General features: G+C 40.9%; 1 protein-coding gene across 14 annotated transcripts in view; it reads left to right on the forward strand.

Annotated features, from left to right (window-relative positions):
- QKI (QKI, KH domain containing RNA binding) overlaps window positions 1-22,673 on the forward strand; it is a 331,324-nt gene that overhangs the window by 207,196 nt on the left and 101,455 nt on the right. For 7 of the 14 annotated variants that reach the window (XM_073337872.2, XM_073337865.2, XM_073337864.2 and 4 more), the window contains exon 4: window positions 13,403-13,453. The exons of the other annotated variants lie outside the window; for them this stretch is intronic. In XM_073337872.2, the coding sequence (XP_073193973.1) occupies window positions 13,403-13,453 (51 nt within the window). The remainder of the gene's footprint in view (window positions 1-13,402; window positions 13,454-22,673) is intronic. 14 annotated transcript variants of the gene reach the window in all.

Here is a 22,673-nt window from a genome sequence, read left to right on the forward strand (position 1 = left end):
CACATCCACCAATGTGATATATGCCATCATGTGCCAGCAATGCCCCTCTGCCGTGTGCATTGGTCAAGCTGGACAGTCTCTGCGTGGAGGAGTGAATGGACGCAGGTCAGATGTCGGGAATTGTAGCATTCGTGGACCGGTCGGAGAGCACTTCGGTCTCTCTGGTCACGCGATCGCAGACATGAGGGTCGCTATCTTGAAACAGGGGAACTTCGAGTCCGGGCTCCGGCGAGAGACTGCTGAGTTGGGGTTCATTTGCAAATTGGATACTATTGATTTGGGCTTGGGTGGAGACTTGGAGTGGCTGGGTCATTGTGCGGGGTGGCCTGTTTCCTCTTGTTTTTTCCTACCCCCCCCCCCCCCAGATGTTCTGGTTTAACTTGGATTTTAACTTGAAGAGTGGTCAGTTTGGATGAGCTATTACCAGCAGGAGAGTGAGTTTGTGTGTGTATGGGGGTGGGGGGGATGTGAGAACCTGGATTTATGCAGGAAATAGCCCAGCTTAATTGTCATGCACATTGTGTAAAGAGTTATCACTTTGGATGGGCTATCACCAGCAGGAGAGTGAATTTGTGGGGGGGGGTGGAGGGTGAGAAAACCTGGATTTGTGCTGGAAATCACTTTAGATAAGCTATTACCAGCAGGACAGTGGGGTGGGAATAGGTATTGTTTCATATTCTCTGTGTATATATAAAGCCTGCTGCAGTTTCCACGATATGCATCTGAAGAAGTGAGCTGTAGCTCACGAAAGCTTATGCTCTAATAAATTGGTTAGTCTCTAAGGTGCCACAAGTCCTCCTTTTCTCCTTACAATGTGTATGATAATCAAGGTGGGCCATTTCCAGCACAAATCCAGGGTCTAACAAGAACGTCTGGGTGGGGGGGGCGGGGGAGGTGGAAGGGAATGGGGGGAGATAGGTTGCCTTGCGTGGTGGCTTGGCCGCTTCCGGTCTCTATTCAAGCCTGGGTTGGTTGTGTCCAATTTGCAGATGAATTCCGGTTCGGCGGTCTCTCGCTGGAGTCTGGATTTGAAGTTTTTTTGTTGTAGTATCACGACTTTCGTGTCTGTGGTCGCGTGGCCGGAGGGATTGGGGTGTTCTCTGACTGGTTTGTGAATGTTGTGATTCTTGACATCTGATTTGTGTCCATTTGTTCTTTTGTGCAGAGACTGTCCAGTTTGGCCAGTGTACATGGCAGAGGGGCATGAGGGTGACGGCTGGTGGCGTTCTGTTGTTTTCTTTGTTGGGGTCCTGTGGTGGGTGACTTCTGGGGGCTCTTCTGGCTCTGTCGGTCTGTTTCTTCGCTTCCGCGGGTGGGTATTGTGGTTGTGGGAGTGCTTGATAGAGATCTTGTGGGTGTTTGTCTCTGTCTGGGGGGTTGGGGCAGGTGCGGTTGTGTCGCGGGGCTTGGCTGTGGACGGTGGGTCGTGTGGTGTGGTCGGGGTGAGGGCTGGAGGCATGTGGGTGGGAGTGGCGGTCAGTGGGTTTCCGGTGTGGGGTGGTGTTTATGTGACCATCGTTTGTTGGCCCTGTGGTGTCCGGGAGGTGGATCTCTTGTGTGGACTGGACCGGGCTGGGGTTGATGGTGGGATGGAGATTGTTGGGATCGTGGTGGAGTTCCTCGGGGGCTTCTTTTCCATGGGTCCAGATGATGAGGATGTCATCAGTGTAGCGCGGGTAGAGTGGGGGCGTTGGGGGGCGGGAGCTGGGGAGTCGTTGTTCTGGGTCAGCCATGGAGGTGTTGGCGTGCTGTGGGGCCGTGCGGGTGCACATGGCGGTGCCGCTGATTTGAGGGTGTGCATTGTCCCCGGGTGTGGAATGGTTGTGGGTGGGGACGGGGTCGCAGGGTTCGGCCACCAGGTTGGCCGTGGCATTGTCGGGGATGGTGTTCTTGGCGGCTTGTGGTCCATCTTTGTGTGGGGTGTTGGTGTGGAGGGCTTCTGCGTCCATGGTGGCCAAGATCCTGCCCTCAAGAACACTAACCTGGATTTCTGCTGGAAATGGCCCAACTTGATTATCATACACATTGTAAGGAGAGTGATCACTTTAGATAAGCTATTACCAGCAGGAGAGTGGGGTGGGGGGAGGTATTTTTTCATCCTTTGTGTGTATAAAAAGATCTTCTACACTTTCCACAGTATGCATCCGATGAAGTGAGCTGTAGCTCACGAAAGCTCATGCTCTAATAAATTGGTTAGTCTCTAAGGTGCCACAAGTCCTCCTTTTCTTTTTGCGAATACAGACTAACACGGCTGTTACTCTGAAAAGTGTAATATGAGTTGCTTTGTAAACAGGGCTCATTCAAACATGCATTTAAATATAGCAAAATGGAAGGTTCTGAGGTAAGGAACAAGCAATAATATCGGTCACAATTACAAGATGGGGGGCTGTATCCTGGAAACAGTCTTCCTAAAAGATTTAAGGATCATGACAGATAACCAAATTAATGTAATCTCCAATGTGATGTTGCAGCTAAGAGAGCTAACATCATCTTTGGATGTTAAAATGGAAATATCAAGTCTGAGTAGGGAGAGAAAGTATTAAAATATATGTAGCATTGGCGAGACCATTACTGGAATGTGTCTGCTTCTGGTGTTCAGACTTTGTAAAGGAATTAGAAAAATAGGAAAGCATTCAGAATAGAGTAACAAGAACGACTACTGTCTGGTAAACCTGCTTTATGGAGAGAGACTTAAGAAACTCTGGTTAGTTTTATCCAAGAGAAGTTTAAGAGATGACTTGATCACTGTCTATAAATACCTTATTGAGGATAAGATTCCTGATTTTAGAGGGTTCTCTAAGTTAGCATAACAAAATCTAGTGACTGGTAGTTGAAGCTAGACACATTCAAATTTGAAAGAAAGATGAAAATCTTCGAGAGCATGATTAATCACTGGAACAACTTAATGAGATGTAGTGAATTCTCCATCACTTGAAGTGTTCTAATCAAATTGGATGTCTTTCTTAAAAAAATAAATAAAATTCAGGTGTAATTCACCCAAAAGTTATAGGCCTGATGCATGAATATGGTGAAAATAGGTGAAAATACTAAGTCCGACTAGATGATCATGGTTTCATCTGATCGTAATCTAGGAAACTTTCAGAAGATATGCCTAGCCAAATGCTGGTTGCTTTTATGTATTTATTTTTTGCTGAATGAGATTCTTTTAGAAAAACCAAAATGCAGATTTTATACTCTTACGTGATTTCTGTGTGTATTCATGTGTGGTTTATACTTTTTAAATAAGTGTGGTATCACGTAATTTTAGACTAACAATTTGTAAATTAGTTTCACAAACCTAGTGTCAGTAGCAATATTTTATGAGGCTTTGAAACATTCTCCAGTACTGTTGGAAAGCTAAGCACAACATTGTTTCAGTGAATGATGCACCTCAAAACTGACCAGTCTGGTTTTGTTGTCCACTTCAAATAAAATGCAGAAAGCAGACAAACAGCATAATTGGTGAAAAGCAAACTGGATTTGAAATTTTTTTTAATAATCTTAGCTGATGTTTGTAAGCTATATAAAGAAACTTTAAAATGACTTGCCTAAAGACAGTGCTTTTAATAGAAAATGTAAGATTATACATTTGCTATGGTTTTCATCTTTTGATAAGTGTTTTGTTGGGAATATAAGTGATGGATACATTTCATAGAACATTCTGGGATAACTGTTAGAAGTCCAACTTATTGCATGACTAAAGTGAATATACAAATAGTTATTAAAAATAGGAAAAGCAGAGTTTTTTGTGGGAAAATGGGCAGTATGACCTAGGATTTTGATTGAACTGGTATTTTGTAGACTGACATCTTCAATATAAAGTGATCTCCATGTGGTTTCTTCAGTTGGTGTTCCATTTTCCTCTCAAGTACTACAGGCAAGTAAGGATGCTGAATTTGTAATGAATAGGAATGGGTCAGTGTAACATTTAGCTTCACATGAAGTTGATTCATCTGTGTCTCGAATGTGGGTTGTCCTAGATGAATGCATTATTTCATTTTGTAAGTTTACTAATATTGTATATGCCTCAATTTAAGTCGAATACATGATTTCATATAACTGATTTTTGTTATCTGCAGACACTTGACTAATACTTGACTTATTTTTTTTACTGTATAATTGTTAATTTCTTCCTAAACTTTTCTTAGCTTGGAGTTAAGATTGTGCATTTGAATAGGATTTTTGAGGTGTGCGTTGTGGGTTTTCTTATATGATGAGTGAAAATCCCTCTTAATTATCAGCGAAAGCTTAAGTAGCCTTGGTATGTGATGTCTGGAAGAGAGCAGTCCTGTTCAAACCAGTGTCGAGTCACCATAATGAGGTTCGTCACTGCAGCAGAGCTTCTCTGCTATAGACTTTTTGAACATCAGTATTTAGGGAAGCTGTGAAGGGAGATGGAATTGTGGGAAATTGTAGTTGTGTGGGATATAGTGGAAAGGAAGTCTTTCCTCTGTGTTGAAAGTATTCCCAATTTTAAGCATGTTAAGCTTAAGATTGGAAAAATATTCCTCCTTTTCTTTGAGTGTCCGTCTCCGTCACCAGAAGACCTCCTCAGCCCTGAGCATGTATGAAACCTCTGCCTTCCCTGGTGGTCTTAACCACCCCTGTAGATTTTCCCACCACTCTTGAATATGTGCTACAGTTTGCTGCATGGATTCCTATCTAGTCTTGTAAGGCTTCTTTGAGATGGGCTTCACTTTGTGGTGATCCTTAGGAGGTTGCCTCCCCAGTGGAGCTGGAAATTGTTTCTTGGGCAAATTGCTATCATTTCTGGCATGAACAGTAGTTGGGAAGCAGACAGGGCAAGAGGACTGTTGAGTCGGGATGAACTGGGGGAGCAGAGCTGGGAATCTAGATGGGTGGCAGCGTAAGGGATGCAGCTTCTCAGAATATAAATTTTCCACTGAGATCCAATATTATTTTGATCTTCAAGTTGAAAAATACCAGTTAAGGTGAGCAAGCCAAATAATTTTCTGATTTTTTTTTAAACATCTACACCATTCCCCAAAGTTGCCCTGAATTTGGTTTTTAAATTGTCTGAAAGCTTGGTGTGAAATTGTAGGTTTCACTTTTAAAATCTGATGATGTAAAAGCCTGAAAAAAATAACTCTGGGGAAATTTTAAAGAGATGTGATCTTAAATTTCTTTCAACTCTAACAGACGAAACACTTTAGAATGTAAAATGTACCTAGAAACTGAAGTTTGGCCTCCTCCTTGAAATAGTCCATCTTTGAGACTAACTTCTGTAAATTGTCCTGTTTAAAAGATTTCCACACAACTTAGTGGAAAACCCAGCACATCTTTTCACGATCAGAGCTGAAGATGTGCATCACTAGGAGCATCACTCCTGATGTACACCTCTTGTAATGTTCTATTCTCAAATAAAGGAAGAATCCTCCAGAAAGTATGTCATGAAAGTGTGCCCTGAAACTTGCTTTAGTGGCAGAGGTTTTCAGTCTGCCGTGTACCCATCACACCATCACAGCTAATGCGTCTGATTTTTGTGGACGATTATGCTCAAATCTTGTCTGTATTAGATCAATGGTACAAATACTTAGCATTCTGAACAGTGTGTGTTGTATTGTTGGGGCCTGTGGAACGTGTTTCACAATTGACTATGGGTCTGTTCAATAGAACAGTTGTACTGTATCCAGCAGTTAGGGTGACGAGACGTCCTGATATTTAACTCTTTGTCCAGCGTCCTGACCGATATATGATTGGGACGCTATTTGTCCCAATATTGTAGGGTTGCTTGCCAGGAATCTGGCTGGCGCAGGGCTGGCAGGCTCCCTGCCCGGCTCCCCGGAAGTGGCGACAGCTCCCTCTGGGTCCTAGGCACAGGGATGGCCAGAAGGGTTCTGCGTGTCGCCCCCAACATGAGCACCAGTTCTGCACCTCCCATTGGCTGGACCCAGAGGGAGATGTCGCCACTTCCAGGGAGCTGCCTCAGCTAAGCCCCGCCCGGAGCTCACACCCCCTCCCGCACTCCAGTCCCCAAAACTGAGTCCCCTCCTGCTCCAAAACTCCCTCCCAGAGTCAGCACTCTGAACCCTCTCCCATGCCCCTTCCCCAGCCCTGAGACAGACACCCCCCTTCCCCCCTTGGGTGTGGAGCGGGGCTGTAGAAAACTTTAAAGTATTCTTTTTCCTTAAATATCAGGATTGTAAAATTTTATTATCCGTGTTTATATGTTGGCATACTTGGAGACTTAGAGAATTGGAGCAAGAACTTTTCTCATTTGTCAGTCAGAGATGTGTTTGGAAACTATAAAATACGGTTTTTCCTTGGAGTTTTGGTAGGGGGTTGAGTTAAATAGTTGTTTAAAACATTCTGTCGTTTTTAGTTTAACATCTAAAAATTGCTCATACATCAGTATCTAATCTCTTGTGATACTGTCCCAATACTGTTGTTCTGTCCTCTAGTCTATAGAGACTTCCAGGAGGACATGGACAACTTTATAATATAAAAATAAGCAAAAGACAAGACTTCATATTTATCATGTAAAAGTAAGTAGAAAATGACTCTTGTGGTGGGGAAGGTATATTTATACTTTCTTTAAGCATAATAGAGGCAAAATAGGATTCCAACAATTATTTTCCTTTGCAGGTCATAGAATCATAGAATATCAGGGTTGGAAGGGACCTCAGGAGGTCATCTAGTCCAACCCCCTGCTCAAAGCAGGACCAATCCCCATCTAAATCATCCCAGCCAGGGCTTTGTCAAGCCTGACCTTAAAAATATCTAAGGAAGGAGATTCCACCACCTCCCTAGGTAACGCATTCCAGTGTTTTACCACCCTCCTAGTGAAAAAGTTTTTCCTAATATCCAACCTAAACCTCCCCCACTGCAACTTGAGACCATTACTCCTTGTTCTGTCATCAGCTACCACTGAGAACAGTCTAGATCCATCTTCTTTGGAACCCCTTTTCAGGTAGTTGAAAGCAGCTATCAAATCCCCCCTTGTTCTTCTCTTCTGCAGACTAAACAATCCCAGTTCCCTCAGCCTCTCCTCATAAGTCATGTGTTCCAGTCCCCTAATAATTTTTGTTGCCCTCCGCTAGATGTTTTCCAATTTTTCCACATCGTTCTTGTAGTGTGGGGCCCAAAACTGGACACAGTACTCCAGATGAGTCCTCACCAATGTCGAATAGAGGGGAGCGATCACGTCCCTCGATCTGCTGGCAATGCCCCTACATATACATCCCAAAATGCCATTGGCCTTCTTGGCAACAAGGGCACACTGCTGGCTCATATCCAGCTTCTCGTCCACTGTCACCCCTCGGTCCTTTTCTGCAGAACTGCTGCCGAGTCTTTCGGTCCCTAGTCTGTAGCACTGCATGGGATTCTTCCGTCCTAAGTGCAGGACTCTACACTTGTCCTTGTTGAACCTCATCAGATTTCTTTTGACCCAATCCTCTAATTTGTCTAGGGCCCTCTGTATCCTATCACTATCCTCCAGCATATCTACCTCTCCTCTCAGTTTAGTGTCGTCTGCAAACTTGCTGAGGGTGCAATCCACACCATCTCCAGATCATTTATGAAGATATTGAACAAAACCGGCCCGAGGTCCGATCCTTGGGGCACTCCACTCCAAGGTCATCTTGTCGGGATTACTGCATTTTAAAATATTAAAGTCAGGAGATTTGTTAGGTAAAATTTTAGATCTCCTTTATTTTTTCAGGTGGTAGTGCTTTCAGTTTGTCCTTTGTCGTATAAGTGAGTTTCACATTTTGGTGGTTCATCCACACTCCATAGTTACAAAAAGTTGTGGTGCATGTTTGCATCTGAAATTTTTTCCCAAAGATGGTTTTACAGTGACATTGTGATTAATTACTCTGCTAATATATTTCTCATACCCTCATCACCATTTTAGAGATACCCTCCAAAAATCTGGATGTAAAATAGACTGTCTGGAAGGGAAACAAACAGTTAATCCAGCAAATAGGTTTACATCAGCAAATAAATTTCATCTGGCCTATCTTCCATCAAACTGCATCTAAAAATACATCTGACTGCATTTTTCATTGTGATTTTTTTAGCATCATTGACGCTTAAAGGTCCTGTTCACCTTCAGGGTTCATTTAGGTAGAGTAATGCCAGCAATGGTAGCAAGGCTTCCATCACTTCCCATCCAGCAGATTTACAGATCTACTGTATTGTTTTCTATTTATATTTTTGAAACAAATGTGTATTACTGTATACACATTTTGTGTCATGACATTAATCCAGTTTTGGTTTATCAGTGACATGTTTTTAAAAAGAGAATTGTAATGGTCCAATGACTCAACTCATTTATTTCCTTTTGGTCTCCTCTCAAGTTGTACAGTGTATGTTTACTTGATTGAGATAATCCTACTTTTTAAACATTTTTATTTAAATGTTCTTGTTCACTGTCTAGGGTATCTTTTTTTTCTTCCAGAAGACAAGTCTTCAGTATTTGCGTGCTTTTTTCTTCCAGGGACACACCTGCATGATTAATTTCTCATTGTCGGATCTCTTGTAACTCTTGTATTTGGAGAAGACAAACTGTGTGCCCGATTCGTCTCTGTACATAGTGACTAAAGTAGATTTATGTTCCTGTCCTCCCCCTCCCCCAAAGCTGAGGAATATTTATTTACTAAGCCCTTTTAAAAATTTGATCAAAACAATGTAGATGCATGAGGCTGCGTTCATCTGCTAAGACAATTTAGTGAGTCAGATTTTGCTACTGTTCCTTCCAGATTTGATCATATGCCTGAGTAGGAACACAAGGCTGGGATATATTTTAACTCCTATCTTAAAAAAAAATAAAATAAAAAATTACAGGTAAGTAGTATTCCTACAGTATGTACACCTTGCAGAGAATTTAGCTTACTCTGAAAGCTTTTTCCTGAATATTGTGTATTCCTGAATGTTCCAGTAGCTAAGCACCAATGTTACCAATATCAGATACTTAAATGGATTAGCACAATAGCTGTAGTTACTTTCTCATGGAAAATAATTTATAATCCTGTGACTTCTTAAATGTTAAGAAGCGTTGATCATCCAATGGGAAAGCTTTATAAAATTCAGTCTGAGTTTCAGATATTCAGTATGGGCAGTTTGGCATAGGGATTCTGTTAAGGTATTCTTCACTTTAAACCTTATACCAGCTTCATATGTAAGAAATGGTGAGAGCAGCAAAGTGGCAGGAAGCTTTTTATACTGTTCATTTACTTGTCAGCATCATTGTTATGTAGTTCGAATACATCTCTAGGGAGTTTTTTTTTGACTGACTGTTTTCTCACAGAGCTGATGTACAATACAGTTAATGCTGTATTCTGTGATTTAGGTACTCTGTAGGATTAACAGTTTTAAGTGTATTCCTTACTAATGATGTCTCTTCTTAAGAGACCAGATGGTTTTAGAGAGAGAACGTTCAGTATATGGTCTAATAGTTGTGTGTGCTGTTGTAGCAAATCTCTTCTGGAGTGCCTGACTTTGAAAGATGTTCTCTCATTTAAAAAAGTAATTTTTAAAATAAATTATGTGTTAATAGAAGGAAATACGTTCTGTTATGACAGTGAACTGGAATTCAGGATGTCTTGGTTCAGTTCCAAGCTATGGCACAGAATTCCTATGTCACTGCTTTATGGTCAGTCTTTCTGCCTCAGTTTCCTATTTGTAAAATGAGATAACACTTCCCTGCTGCAGTGGGGTGGGGTGGCTAAATTAATGTATGTGAAGCATACAAGTATTGTAGTGTTGGGTTCGTATAAATAAGTACATAGGACTTAAAAGAAAACAAGTAATTTGCTGATCTTCATATTTGGCAAATATCAAGGTATTCACAACCACTTGCTTAATTTATACAGTTGTGTAATAACAAACTTTGTCTTAAAAACTCTGTTAACTTTGAAATCAGTCAGTCTCAAAGACTTAAAAGTAGATTCATCTACTACACCTGTCTGAGTCCCATTGCTAACTTTGGGGTTCACAATCACTTTTTCATATTTTTAAAATGTTTTTCTCCCCTTCAATGTGTGAAATATTTGAACAAACGGGAAAATGACTGTACAGTAAGTGGTATCAAAAACACAAAGTAAAGACACTGGAACAACAGTGAGATTTTTTTTTTCTCTGCTGTAATCTATTTCAGTTATAGTAATCTTAAGTGTTACTAGTAATGATAGGAGTACTTGTGGCACCTTAGAGACTAACATTCATTAGAGCATAAGCTTTTGTGGGCTACAGCCCACTTCATCGGATACATAGAATGGAACATATAGCAAGAAGATATATATACACACACATACAGAGAAGGTGGAAGTTACCATACAAACGGTAAGAGGCTAATTAAGATGAGCTATTATCAGCAGAGAAAAACAGTTTTATAGCGATGATCAAGATGGCCCATTTAGAAGTTGACGAGAAGGTGTGAGGATACTTAACATGGGGAAATAAATTCAATGTGTAATGACCCAGCCACTCCCAGTCTCTATTCAAACCCAAATTAATGGTATCTAGTTTGCATATTAATTCAAGCTCAGCAGTTTCTTGGAGTCTGTTTTTGAAGCTTTTCTATTGTAAAATTGCCACCCTTAAGTCTTTTACTGAGTGGCCAAAGAGGTTGAAGTGTTCTCCTCCTGGTTTTGGAATGTTATGATTCCTGATGTCTGATTTGTGTCCATTTATTGTTTTGCATAGAGACTGTCCAGTTTGGCCAATGTACATGGCAGAGGGGCATTGCTGGCACATGATAGCATATATCACAATGGTAGATGTGCAAATGAACGAGCCTCTTATGTCAGAGGACCTAATGTGATTAGGTCCTCTGATGGTGTCACATGAATAAATATGTGGACAGAGTTGGCATTGGCCTTTGTTGGAAGGATAGGTGCCTGGGTTAGTGTTTTTGTTGTGCGGTGTGTGGTTGCTGGAGAGTATTTGCTTGAGGTTGGGGGGCTGTCTGTAAGGGAGGACCGGTCTGTCTCCCAAGATCTGTGAGAGTGAGGGATCATTTTTCAGGATAGGTTGTAAATCTTAGATGCACTGGAGAGGTTTTAGTTGGGGGCTGAAGGTGACAGCTAGTGGCATTCTGTTGTTTTCTTTGTTGGGCCTGTCCTGTAGTAGGTGACTTCTGGGTACTCTTCTGGCTCTGTCAATCTGTTTTTTTCACTTCATCAGGTGGGTATTATAGTTTTAAGAATGCTTGATAGAGATCTTGTAGGTGTTTGCAGCAAATGCGGTTGTATCTTAGAGTTTGCTGTATACAATGGATCGTGTGGTGTGTCCTGGATGGAATCTGGAGGCATGTAGGTAAATATAGCGGTCAGTAGGTTTCCGGTATAGGATGGTGTTTATGTGACCATCGCTTATTAGCACAGTAGTGTCCAGGAAATGGACCACTTGTGTGGATTGGTCTCGGCTGAGGTTGATGGTGGGATGGAAATTGTTGAAATCATGGTGGAATTCCTCAAGGGCTTCTTTTCCATGGGTCCAGATGATGAAGATGTCATCAGTGTAGCGCAAGTAGAGTAGGGGCTAATAAGCGATGGTCACATAAACACCACATACTTACCTACGTGCCTGTATTTGGTAGTACAACTCTAACTAAAATGACCCTTGGATGTCATCACTTTCAGATTCAAATGCAAAGCTCTTTTATTCGGCTTAGCTTTGCCACAATACATTTTTCACTCGTACATAGACACACAATGGCACTCAACCACTCTCTCAAACAAAGTAATAATCACCCACTCCCATAATCCGTGTAAACTAATCGAGTAAATTTTCCTTCAGGCTGGGAAGGACAAAAGGGATTTTTTTTTTCTATTTTTGAGTACTTGAGAGCTTCTCAGATGCCATTATATGACCACCTGGATAAACCAGAAAGAGCAAACCTCTCTGTTCTAGAACTGTTCCAGGATCAATGTACCATTTCCCCAAAGAGAGGGGAAAACAAGTTGTATAATTTTCACAAGTGTTTTTCAGCCCTAGCTTTTTGAGACAAAATGGCTTTATATTAGTTTAGAACATTGCACTTTTCAGAATTTAACTAGAAATTAAACTGTTCTGAATAAACATTCAGTTTCTTAGTTTGGTTTTATTTCCTTCTATTGTAGAAGTTAGTTGCAATGAAGTAAAGATGGAATAAAATAAAATCAGATTTGTTTCCTTAAAATTCCTTTTCATTCTCCCTGCTCATTGTACTTTTTTGTTTTTGTTTTCCTTGATTTTCCTAGGAGTAATTACATTTCATGCTTTCGCTCTCTATTTTTATTAATGTAAGTGTAATTTATATACTTTAGGGGTGTATGGAAGCAGTACAAAGGACTTTCTTTCCTTAAAGCATTTTTCTAAGGGATTCTTTTACTAAATTTCTCTGTCACGTTGTAATAAACTTGTTTTCAGGATAACTAAAATTTGTAATGTGCAGTTAAGACAGTCACTTAATTGTTTTGCTACTAAGAGTCAGATCTTCTAAGACACACTTTAGGAGCATCTGTTTGAAGAACACTGATACTTCAGCGTTATACTTCTTATGCAGGGGTATATGATCAGTGTTTCTAATGGAGTTATTTCTGGTGCCTCAATAATCCATAATTAATGTTGCAGCTGTCCTGTTACAACCCCTACTTTTACCACCATTCTATAACTTTGGCTTGAATTTCCATTTTAGTTCAAAAATTGGCAGCTTGCTCTTAGAGACCAGAAATGAAATTTTTTTGCAATATTTCGGGGAAACTGATCAAGAAGTTTGTTTCTTGTTACCACCAGTACATGTATGCCAACTTCTCTTTTTTTCAAAGAAAGGTTAGTGAACAGTGAGAATACACAGTTTGGGTGCCTTTAGTTAACCATGTCATGTTCCTTCCTTTGTCTCCCATTATGTTTTGATTGAAGGTGACCTGCAAAGGATATTTTAAAATTGGGCTTGTACTCTTTCTTGTTGCTTTATGTATAAAGAGGGACTGAAAGTGGATTTAAATATTTATTTTCTGCTTGCTTTTTACTTTAGAAATATCAGAAATGTTCTTACTGGTTTCCCCTGGTTTTTCTAGAGGACTTACAGCATGTTTCGGAAGATGCATAATGTTAGCTCTCTCAACTCAATTGAAGGCATGGGAATATTGGAACTTTAACTCAACATCCTTTTTCCAAATTGTAATTAGACATTGAAGTGAAATATGTTAAGAAAACAGAATATTAAACTATGTAACAGTCTCTTTCCCTCTCAATCGCTAAGTTTTCCCTCTCGGCTCTTGTGATGTTGTCTTGTAATTAGTTCTCCGTTCATCATGGTGTCTTCCTGACTAGACAGGACCTGAATCTTGAGTGTAAATAAGCAGAAAAAATCACCTTAACTAAACCTTCACGCCTCTTTTAAACATTCTAAAGAAGCAAAGTAGGGCACAAGCCCAATGTTTTTTTTCCTTTGCAGGTCTCCTTTAAGAGCAGAAGCAACCTTGATCCAGCAGTTTTGGAGGTAGAGGCAAGTAATTTTTTACTTTTTTGTGAACATTTCAATAATTTTTTGGGGGGTACATATAACTTAAAGAAGGCCTAGTTTAAAAACCTCAAACACTGTGTACACTTAGTATGAAGAATATATCTTTAGATTTATTTACGCTTTTCTTGCTTACTGTTTGTCTATGTGAGCAATTAAACTAGTGAAACATGTTGCAGATAATCTTTTTAACCCCACTAGATGTTATAGCCCATGTAAGCATTTAAAAAAAAGTTTCTAGAACTTTTCCTTGTGGGACCATCTTCAAAATATAAATCAGTAAATGGAAATTTTATCAGGTTCATTTCCTCCTAAAAATCAGTTATTTATGCTCCATACCTCCAGCTGCTGGAGCTTCTATCTCAAGTTTTTGCTTCTTAGATTCTTTGATTTGTTAGTTGAAAATACACACTTCTGTAAGTAGAATTGTCTTTCCCCTTCACACTCCAACCTTCCTCTCAAGACTGTGGCAGCAATTCCTACATTGCTATGTAGGGAAACTCAACAGTTCCTCCTGTCCCCAAGCAATGGTTAATCCTCAGGAGGTGACATTTCTGTGACTGGGGTAAGACGTCTCCTGCAGGCATTCTTGGGCCCTGAAAAAGAGGGAGCTCTTGTCCTCTTTTTGCCACCCACAGAAGAGTGTTGGGAAGCAGCTCTCTGTCTCAGTACCACAATCTAAACGCTGAGCCTTTGGCTGCTACCGTGGAGTAATCTTGGGCAAAATGGAGTAGTTGCTGATGTTCTACTTCAATTAGATTGGCATGGTTTACATGGGTCAATTTGTGCATGTCTCTTTAGATGTGATTCCTGTAGTCTGTTTCCATGTATAATCAATTCTTTTGAGATTTCATATTAGTTGTAATAAAGGCTTTGTGTCCACCAGGAATGAACTAGTGTGTGTACTGTTTTTAATTTTCTTGTTCGAAGATGCACATGTATAAATGAGACTTCATTTTCCAATAACTAGAATTTCTTCACCTCTTTGCCCTACAGATGTCAGTTAATGTCCATCTAGGTTTAAGGTTAAGTATTTACATCTTAGTTTTTAGTTTCTTGAATTATTAAAGTGCTAGAGATATGATGGAGAAAATAGTGAAAACTGTGGTCGCCCCATCTCAAAAAAGATATATTGGAGTTGGAAAAGGTTCAGAAAAGGGCAACAAAAATGATTAGGGGTATAGAATGGTTTCCGTATGAGGAGAGATTAATAAGACTGGGACTTTTCAGCTTGGAAAAGAGGTGACTAAGGGGGGATATAATAGAGGTATATAAAATCATGAGTGGTACAGAGAAAGTAAATAAGGAAATGTTATTTACTCCTTCTCATAATACAAGAACAAGGAGCTACCAAATGAAATTAGTAGGTAGCAGGTTTAAAACAAACACAAAGTATGTTTTCACGCAATGCACTGTCAACCTCTGGAACCTCTTGCCAGAGGGTGTTGTGAAGGCCAATACTATAATGGGGTTCAGAAGGGAGCTAGATAGATTCATGGAAGATAGGTCAGTCAATGGCTATTAGCCAGGATGGGCAGGAATGGTGTACCTAGCCTCTTTTTGCCAGAAGCTGGGATTGGGAGACAGGGCATGGATCATCTGATGATAACCTGTCTGTTCATTCCCTTTGGGGCACCTGCCATTGGCCATTGTCAGAGGACAGGATACTGGGCTTGATGGACCTTTGATCTGACCCAGTATGGCCATTCTTATGTTCTTAAGTTTCTATTTTGGCTCTGGTTCCTATTTCAGTGATTACTTCCATTTTTGACAGATACAGTAGAATTCTGAGGTCATAACAGTACAATGTAAAGATTAAAATAAAATGGCTAACATTTAAAGTAAGCATTAATCTTTGTCTTCAAAATACTGTGCAACATAGAATACTAATGAAAAATGACACTAAACTTTTTAGCACTCATCGTGGTGTTTTGTGAATGGAAGAATACGTTTATGCTGGATAATAGGTAACTTTTTTTCTGTCTCTGTATAATATAAAGCTTGGTCGTGGCATTTAGGCACAGCCCAGTATTAAGGAGCAGTGCAGTCATATCTTTTTGGGGAATCCTCTGCCTCAAACTTCCACCTTCATGCCAGGAAGGTAGAGTGTGTGCTTCTGTGGTTCATTGTGGCATTCAGCTTAACCACCCACATCAGAGCAGGAAGGAACCTATCCCTGTTTTCTACTGCGTGCAGGGACTTCAATTGTGCTTGTGGCTAATGCAGGCTGCACAATGGAGGGACAAAGGTTTCTAGTTAGCCCACTGCCCCCTAATTACCTGTGTAGGGGCCAAGCACAATCCGGTGCACAGAAAGCAATTTCATACTATGTTGTATAACAGTTGAATTAATGTGATTTTTTTTCTATTTCATTAAAAGAATTAAGCATGTATAGAGTATAAATGAGGGCATACTCCCAATACTTTTCTCCCCACCTCACTGCCTTTGCTCAAGTTGTGCTTTGTCCATCAACATTTAAGTATAGTAACCTCCATGTGAAATTTTGACTGACTTTCATCTAAAAGCAGAATGGATTCCTGAATCAGTTTCAGTAGACATTTTTACAAAACATAGTAGTTTTACAAGATTCTGAAAGAGTAGAACCAGTGAAAATGTTCTTACAAATCTCTGCAAGTTTCTGCCAATAAAGGAGTACAAGAATACATGAGTTATTGAGAAATGTATTGTATTCGTTTTTTTGTCCTTCTAGGAATCACTGTTGATTTGCTCCCCTCTTCCTTGTAGTTTTTCCATCCTTGCTTTGTCTGAATGTTGTGGCAAAATTCCTTCTAGCAAATACAGTTGGTTCATTATGCCCTCCAGTATTAGTCAGTGCTGCTCCTTCTGTGGTCCTAGAGGGTTGACGTGAAGATCCCACAGAAAGAGGAATTACCTCATCTAGGACCCAAGTTATTTCTCATGTGGCAGCATATTGTTGTGCTAATAGATTGAAAAGCTCAATCTCTTTAGACTCATTTAATTTGCCTGTTCTGGACTTGGGTTTCCAGATGCAGAAAACATGTACTGGATTTGTGATGAAATACATTTTACTCGGTGTTATGGTGAATGTAATTTAATGCCAGATTGGCTATTTAGGAGTTAATTTTTTTATTAACGCTCAACAAAATGTAAGTTTGAGAATTTTATATCTGTGGACCTTACCCCCGCACATCAGTTTATATTAACTAGTCTAAAGGATAAGTGTGTCATTTTGTGTTGGTAGCTTTGGAAGAATAAAAATGTCTCGTAAGCAACAGCTGTAGAGCTACTAACTGCAACTGATCTTGCAGGAAGCATGTTTAAATAGAATTTTCCTTGATAGTACCACGTTAATATACACTTGACTTAAAAGCAATTCTTAAGTTGAATTTCCCCCTGTTGATTATTGACTTAGATTCATATAATATATGAGGGTTATATGAAGCTTGCTAAGATCCCATTATTGACAGTAGCCAAAACTGCAGTAATTGGGTACTCTGGGACCTAAACAAAATACTAGTCATTTCTAACCCGTGACTTGGAAATTAAACAAAATGTTCAAAAGGGATTTCACACTACCTATTTTTATACTGTAGTGTTGTTTGTGTGGTATCTGGGAACTGTAAAGAATAACCATTGAAATTTAAAATATAATGGATTTTAAATACTTATTCATGGGAAAGACTGTATGTAATCTTATGTATCTTTTTTAAAAATATGATACTGGCTAAGAGAGATGCAGTCATAGCTTGGCTGTAAATCTAGTGGCAAATAGAAAATCTGTGATACAGTATTTCAAGCACTGGAGAATCAGTCTGATTTCACGGTCTAAAAAATGTAAAATTATTTTAAAACCCTACAGTACTCCATTTCAGTGTTAGTTTGACTACTATACTAATTGAGGCTCCAATCCTGCTCCCATTAAAGTCAATGGCAAAACACCCATTAACATAAATAGCTCAGGATTGGGCCCTAAATTTCCAGTTAGCAAGGAATGATGAAAATATATTTCCAAACAAAAAAAAAAAAAACTGTTAAAATGGAGTTAGGGATTGAGAGTATATATCATTAGCTTAAAGGTATAAAAATCACAGGGATGTTGTCATTATCTGAAAACCTGGAAATTCAGGGTTAAGTTTTATTCTTAAAAATTCAAACATATCAAGATAAGAAATGCACAGTTTAGGCACCTAGACTACCTTAAGTTGTTCCTGTAGTAATGATTAGCGTGCAATAATCATATAATTATGGACATAGTTAACTTAGATTTCCAGAAAGCCTTGACAAGGTCCCTCACCAAAGGCTCTTACGTAAATTAAGTTGTCATGGGATAAGAGGGAAGATCCTTTCATGGATTGAAAACTGGTTAAAAGACAGGGAACAAAGGGTAGGAATAAATGGTAAATTTTCAGAATGGAGAGGGATAACTAGTGACCCCAAGGGTCAGTCCTAGGACCAATCCCATTCAACTTTTTCATAAATGATCTGGAGAAAGGGGTAAACAGTGAGGTGGCAAAGTTTGCAGGTGATACTAAACTGCTCAAGATAGTTAAGACCAAAGCAGACTGTGAAGAGCTTCAAAAAGATCTCTCAAAACTAAGTGATTGGGCAACAAAATGGCAAATGAAATTGAATGTGGATAAATGTAAAGTAATGCACATGGGAAAAAAATAACCCCAACTATACGTATAATATGATAGGGCCTAATTTAGCTACGACTAATCGGGAAAGAGACCTTGGAGTCGTGGATAGTTTTCTGAAGACGCCCACGCAGTGTGCAGCAGCAGTCAAAAAAAAGCAAACAGGATGTTAGGAATCATTAAAAAAGCCAAGATGGGTAAAGAATGGTGTCCCTAGCCTCTGTTTGTCAGGGGGTGGAGATGGATTGCAGGAGAGAGATCACTTGATCATTACCTGTTAGGTTCACTCCCTTTGGGGCATCTAGCATTGGCCACTGTCGGCAGACAGGATACTGAGATGGATGGACCTTTGGTCTGACCCCGTATAGCCATTCTTATGTTCTTATGCAGTTCAGTGTTTTTGGTCCAAGATTAGATTAAAGATCCATTTCATTTTTTTAATATGTATTTTCCCTTCATGACATCATTCCAGAGTTGTTTGGGAGTCTTAACTTAAGTGTAGTCTCAACCTTAACTCCATTTTAACATAGTTTTTCCTCTGAGTATTTCCTTTGATTTTTTTTTTTTAAATTCTTATTTTAAATTTCACCTGCAGCAACTGAACAAGGAGCCCAAAGAGTTGCAATACCATGCAATCGTTCGAATAATGTATAGATATGTAGCATTGAGTTTCATTTTTAAGGAGCGATTCAGTGGTACCCGAAAACAGTGAAAGCTGCCAGAGAGCACCAGCCAATTAAACTGAGCTTACAGTTGCTTTGTCACCAGAGTAGAACAAAACAGCTGAAGAGTATTAGTGACTCTGGCCCTTAATTTGTCAGTTTTTTTTGGTTTTTTGTTTGTTTTTTGGCGGGGGGGCTGTGTTACTGAGACCATGGCTATGTGAAATGGGGCAAGAAGAGCCCAGCTCTTGCATTCCATTGTGTTTGTGCTTTAAGGGCTCCTGCTGTGAGTCAGTGGCACTGCTACCAGGAGCTTTTTAAACACTGGTTCCTAAACTAGTGCACAGCCACACTGCCTTTAAATAGCAGTGACAGTTGGGCCCGTTAATCTACTTATGCCAACTCTTGACAGTGTTCCCTCAGTGGTGTGGTTCCCTCATGTCACTGAGCCATTACAACTAATAGAATTGCTGTGTGCAAATTAACTATAGAGGAACTGGTGGTTGGGTGAGTTACCACTGTCACAGTAGGCCCACTTAAGTGTTATCTAGGTGTTCACCTGAGTGTGTTTATTATGATTATGTAGGAATAACAGATACAACATCCGTTAGTAATGTAGCTTAATTACAACTTAATGTCTTCAAACATAGCCTGTTCACGAGATTTCAGTTTTAACTGCACGGAAAGTTTGAAGTGTCTGTGTTCCGTTTGTAAATTCACTCAGGACAAAGAAAAGAGACAGGTGCCAAATTTCTAAAAGGACCCAGTTTTTAATTCATAGACCAACATTTACTTGTAAATTCTTAAATTAATTGTGTAGTTGGAGTAAAAGCCATACATTTCAGGAAGATGCACTGTATTTTTCAAACAAAACAGATGTTGAATCCTTGCTTTAGACCTTGTCTACACTATAGACTTTTGGCCGAAAAAGGCCGCTTTGCAGCATAACTGTGGAGTTGCAGTGGCTCTGCCACTTTTGGTGACAAAACTGCTCTGTTTTGATAAAATAAAACCACGTCAATAAGTTTGCTGCAAAAAGCCTCTTGAAGTGACAAAGCATCAGTGTGTAGGCACTGCCGTTCATTATATCGCCATAACTGACCTCCCCCAGTATCCCACAATGCCCGCCATTACTGCTCTGCTCACTGTTTTGAACTCGGCTGCCCTGCATTCCTGCTACACAGGCATGCACACTCCCCTTTCAAAGCTCCAGGAACTTCTGAGAGCTGAGCATGCCGCTCAACTCTGGCAGCAGAGAGCAAATCATTAATCCTGCACCACACACACACACGCGCGCGCACACACAGGCAGGCAGGCAAGGGTGTGTGTGTGTGAGAGAGAGAGAGAGAGCACAAGAGAAACACTGCTGTACTGCGCAGAGCCAGGGAGGGAGGTGAGGCCATTGGCGGGGGGGGGGGGGGGGTGAGAAAACCTGGATTTGTGCTGGAAATGGCCCAACTTGATTATCATACACATTGTAAGGAGAGTGATCACTTTAGATAAGCTATTACCAGCAGGAGAGTGGGGTAGGAGGAGGTATTGTTTCATGCTTTGTGTGTACATAATAAGATCTTCTAAACTTTCCACAGTATGCATCTGATGAAGTGAGCTGTAGCTCACGAAAGCTTACGCTCAAATAAATTGGTTAGTCTGTAAGGTGCCACAAGTACTCCTTTTCTTTTTACACACACACAGTGTCACACACACTGCCTGCCCCATACACACACTTCAGTTGAAAAGCAGCTGGAACAATGGGATTGAGAAACCTGCATCGTGTGATGCTATACCTGCTCCATGAGTAGGGCCCTCATGATTTCAGCTATTTAAATCTGAAATTTCATGGTGTTGTAATTGTAGGGATCCTGACCCAAAAATAAATTGTGGGGGAGGGGAATCGCAAGGTTATTGTAGGGAGGGTTGTGGTATAGAATCATAGAATATCAGGGTTGGAAGGGACCTCAGGAGGTCATCTAGTCCAACCCCCTGCTCAAAAGCAGCACCCATCCCCAATTAAATCATCCCAGCCAGGGCTTTGTCAAGCCTGACCTTAAAAACCTCTAAGGAAGGAGATTCTACCACCTCCCTAGGTAACGCATTCCAGTGTTTCACCACCCTTTTAGTGAAAAAGTTTTTCCTAATATCCAACCTAAATCTCCCCCACTGCAACTTGAGACCATCAGTCCTTCTTCTGCCATCTGCTACCACTGAGAACGGTCTAGAGCCATCCTCTGTGGAACCACCTCTCAGGTAGTTGAAAGCAGCTATTAAATCCCCCCTCATTCTTCTCTTCTGCAGACTAAACAATCCCAGTTCCCTCAGCCTCTCCTCATAAGTCATGTGTTCCAGTCCCCTAATCATTTTTGTTGCCCTTCGCTGGACTCTCTCCAATTTATCCACATCCTTCTTGTAGTGTGGGGCCCAAAACTGGACACAGTACTCCAGATGAGGCCTCACCAATGTCGAATAGAGGGGGACGATCACGTCCCTCGATCTGTTCGCTTTGCCCCTACTTATACATCCCAAAATGCCATTGGCCTTCTTGGCAACAAGGGCACACTGCTGACTCATATCCAGCTTCTCGTCCACTGTCACCCCTAGGTCCTTTTCCACAGAACTGCTGCCTAGCCATTTGGTCCCTAGTCTGTAGCTGTGCATTGGGTTCTTCCATCCTAAGTGCAGGACCCTGCACTTATCCTTATTGAACCTCATCAGATTTCTTTTGGCCCAATCCTCCAATTTGTCTGGGTCCCTCTGAATCCTGTCCCTTCCCTCCAGCGTATCTACCACTCCTCCCAGTTTAGTATCATCCGCAAATTTGCTGAGAGTGCAATCCACACCATCCTCCAGATCATTTATGAAGATATTGAACAAAACCGGCGCCAGGACCGACCCCTGGGGCACTCCACTTGACACCGGCTGCTGGTACTGCTACCCTTACTTCTGCACTGCTGCTGATGGTGACGCTGCCTTCAGAGCTGGGCATCCGCAGAGTGGCAGGTGTTGGCTGGTGCCAGCTCTGAGGGCAAAGCTGGCACCAGCAGCAGTGCAGAAGTAAGGCTGGCATGGTATGGTTTTGCCACCCTTACTTCTGCACTGCTGCCTGCAGAGCTGGGTGCTCAGTCAGCAGCTGCCACTCTCTAGCCATCCAGTTCTGAAGGCAGCAGCATAGAAGTAAGAGTGGCATGGTATGGTATTGCTACCCTTACTTCTGCATTGCTGCTGGCGAGGCGCTGCCTTCAGAGCTGGGTGTTTGGCTAACAGCCGCTGTTCTCTGGCCGCCTAGTTCTGAAGGCAGTACAGAAATAATGGTGGCAATACCGCAACCCCCCCTAAAATAACCTTGTGATTCCCCCTGCAACTCGCTTTTCGGTCAGGACCCCCCATTTGAGAAATGCCGGTCTCCCCTGTGGAATCAATATAGTATAGGGTAAAAGCACACAAAAGGCCAGATTTCACAGTCCATGATGTGTTTTTCATGACTGAATTTGGTAGGGCCCTACCCATGAGGCATTGCAAACCCTTCCCAAAGCATCCTGTGGCCAGTTGCGCTGTGGGATAGCTACCCACAGTACACTGCTCTGTGTCAGTGCAAGAGGTGCTAGTGTGAATGCACTCTGCTGACACAAGGAGCGTAATGTGGACATGCAACAGCGGTTTAATTAAAGCAATTTAATTAAACAGCATAACTTTTGTCGTAATGTGAAATAGAACTCAGCTTTAAGTATGAATCACAACCAATGCCTCATTCTACATAAGTGCAGAAAGTCTGCTGATATTTTCCCATGCCATTTTGTTCTGGCATCCATACTGTTTTTTACGAATGTTCTTCTACTTGCTTTTTAATTGTGGCAGTTTTGTAAACTTGGAAAGAGCTTAAAAAGCATTACTTTTTTTTTTTTCCTTGAACTGAAAACGTGTCCCCTT

Source organism: Lepidochelys kempii, chromosome 3, assembly GCF_965140285.1.
Source record: "Lepidochelys kempii isolate rLepKem1 chromosome 3, rLepKem1.hap1, whole genome shotgun sequence".
NCBI lineage: Eukaryota > Metazoa > Chordata > Testudines > Cheloniidae > Lepidochelys > Lepidochelys kempii.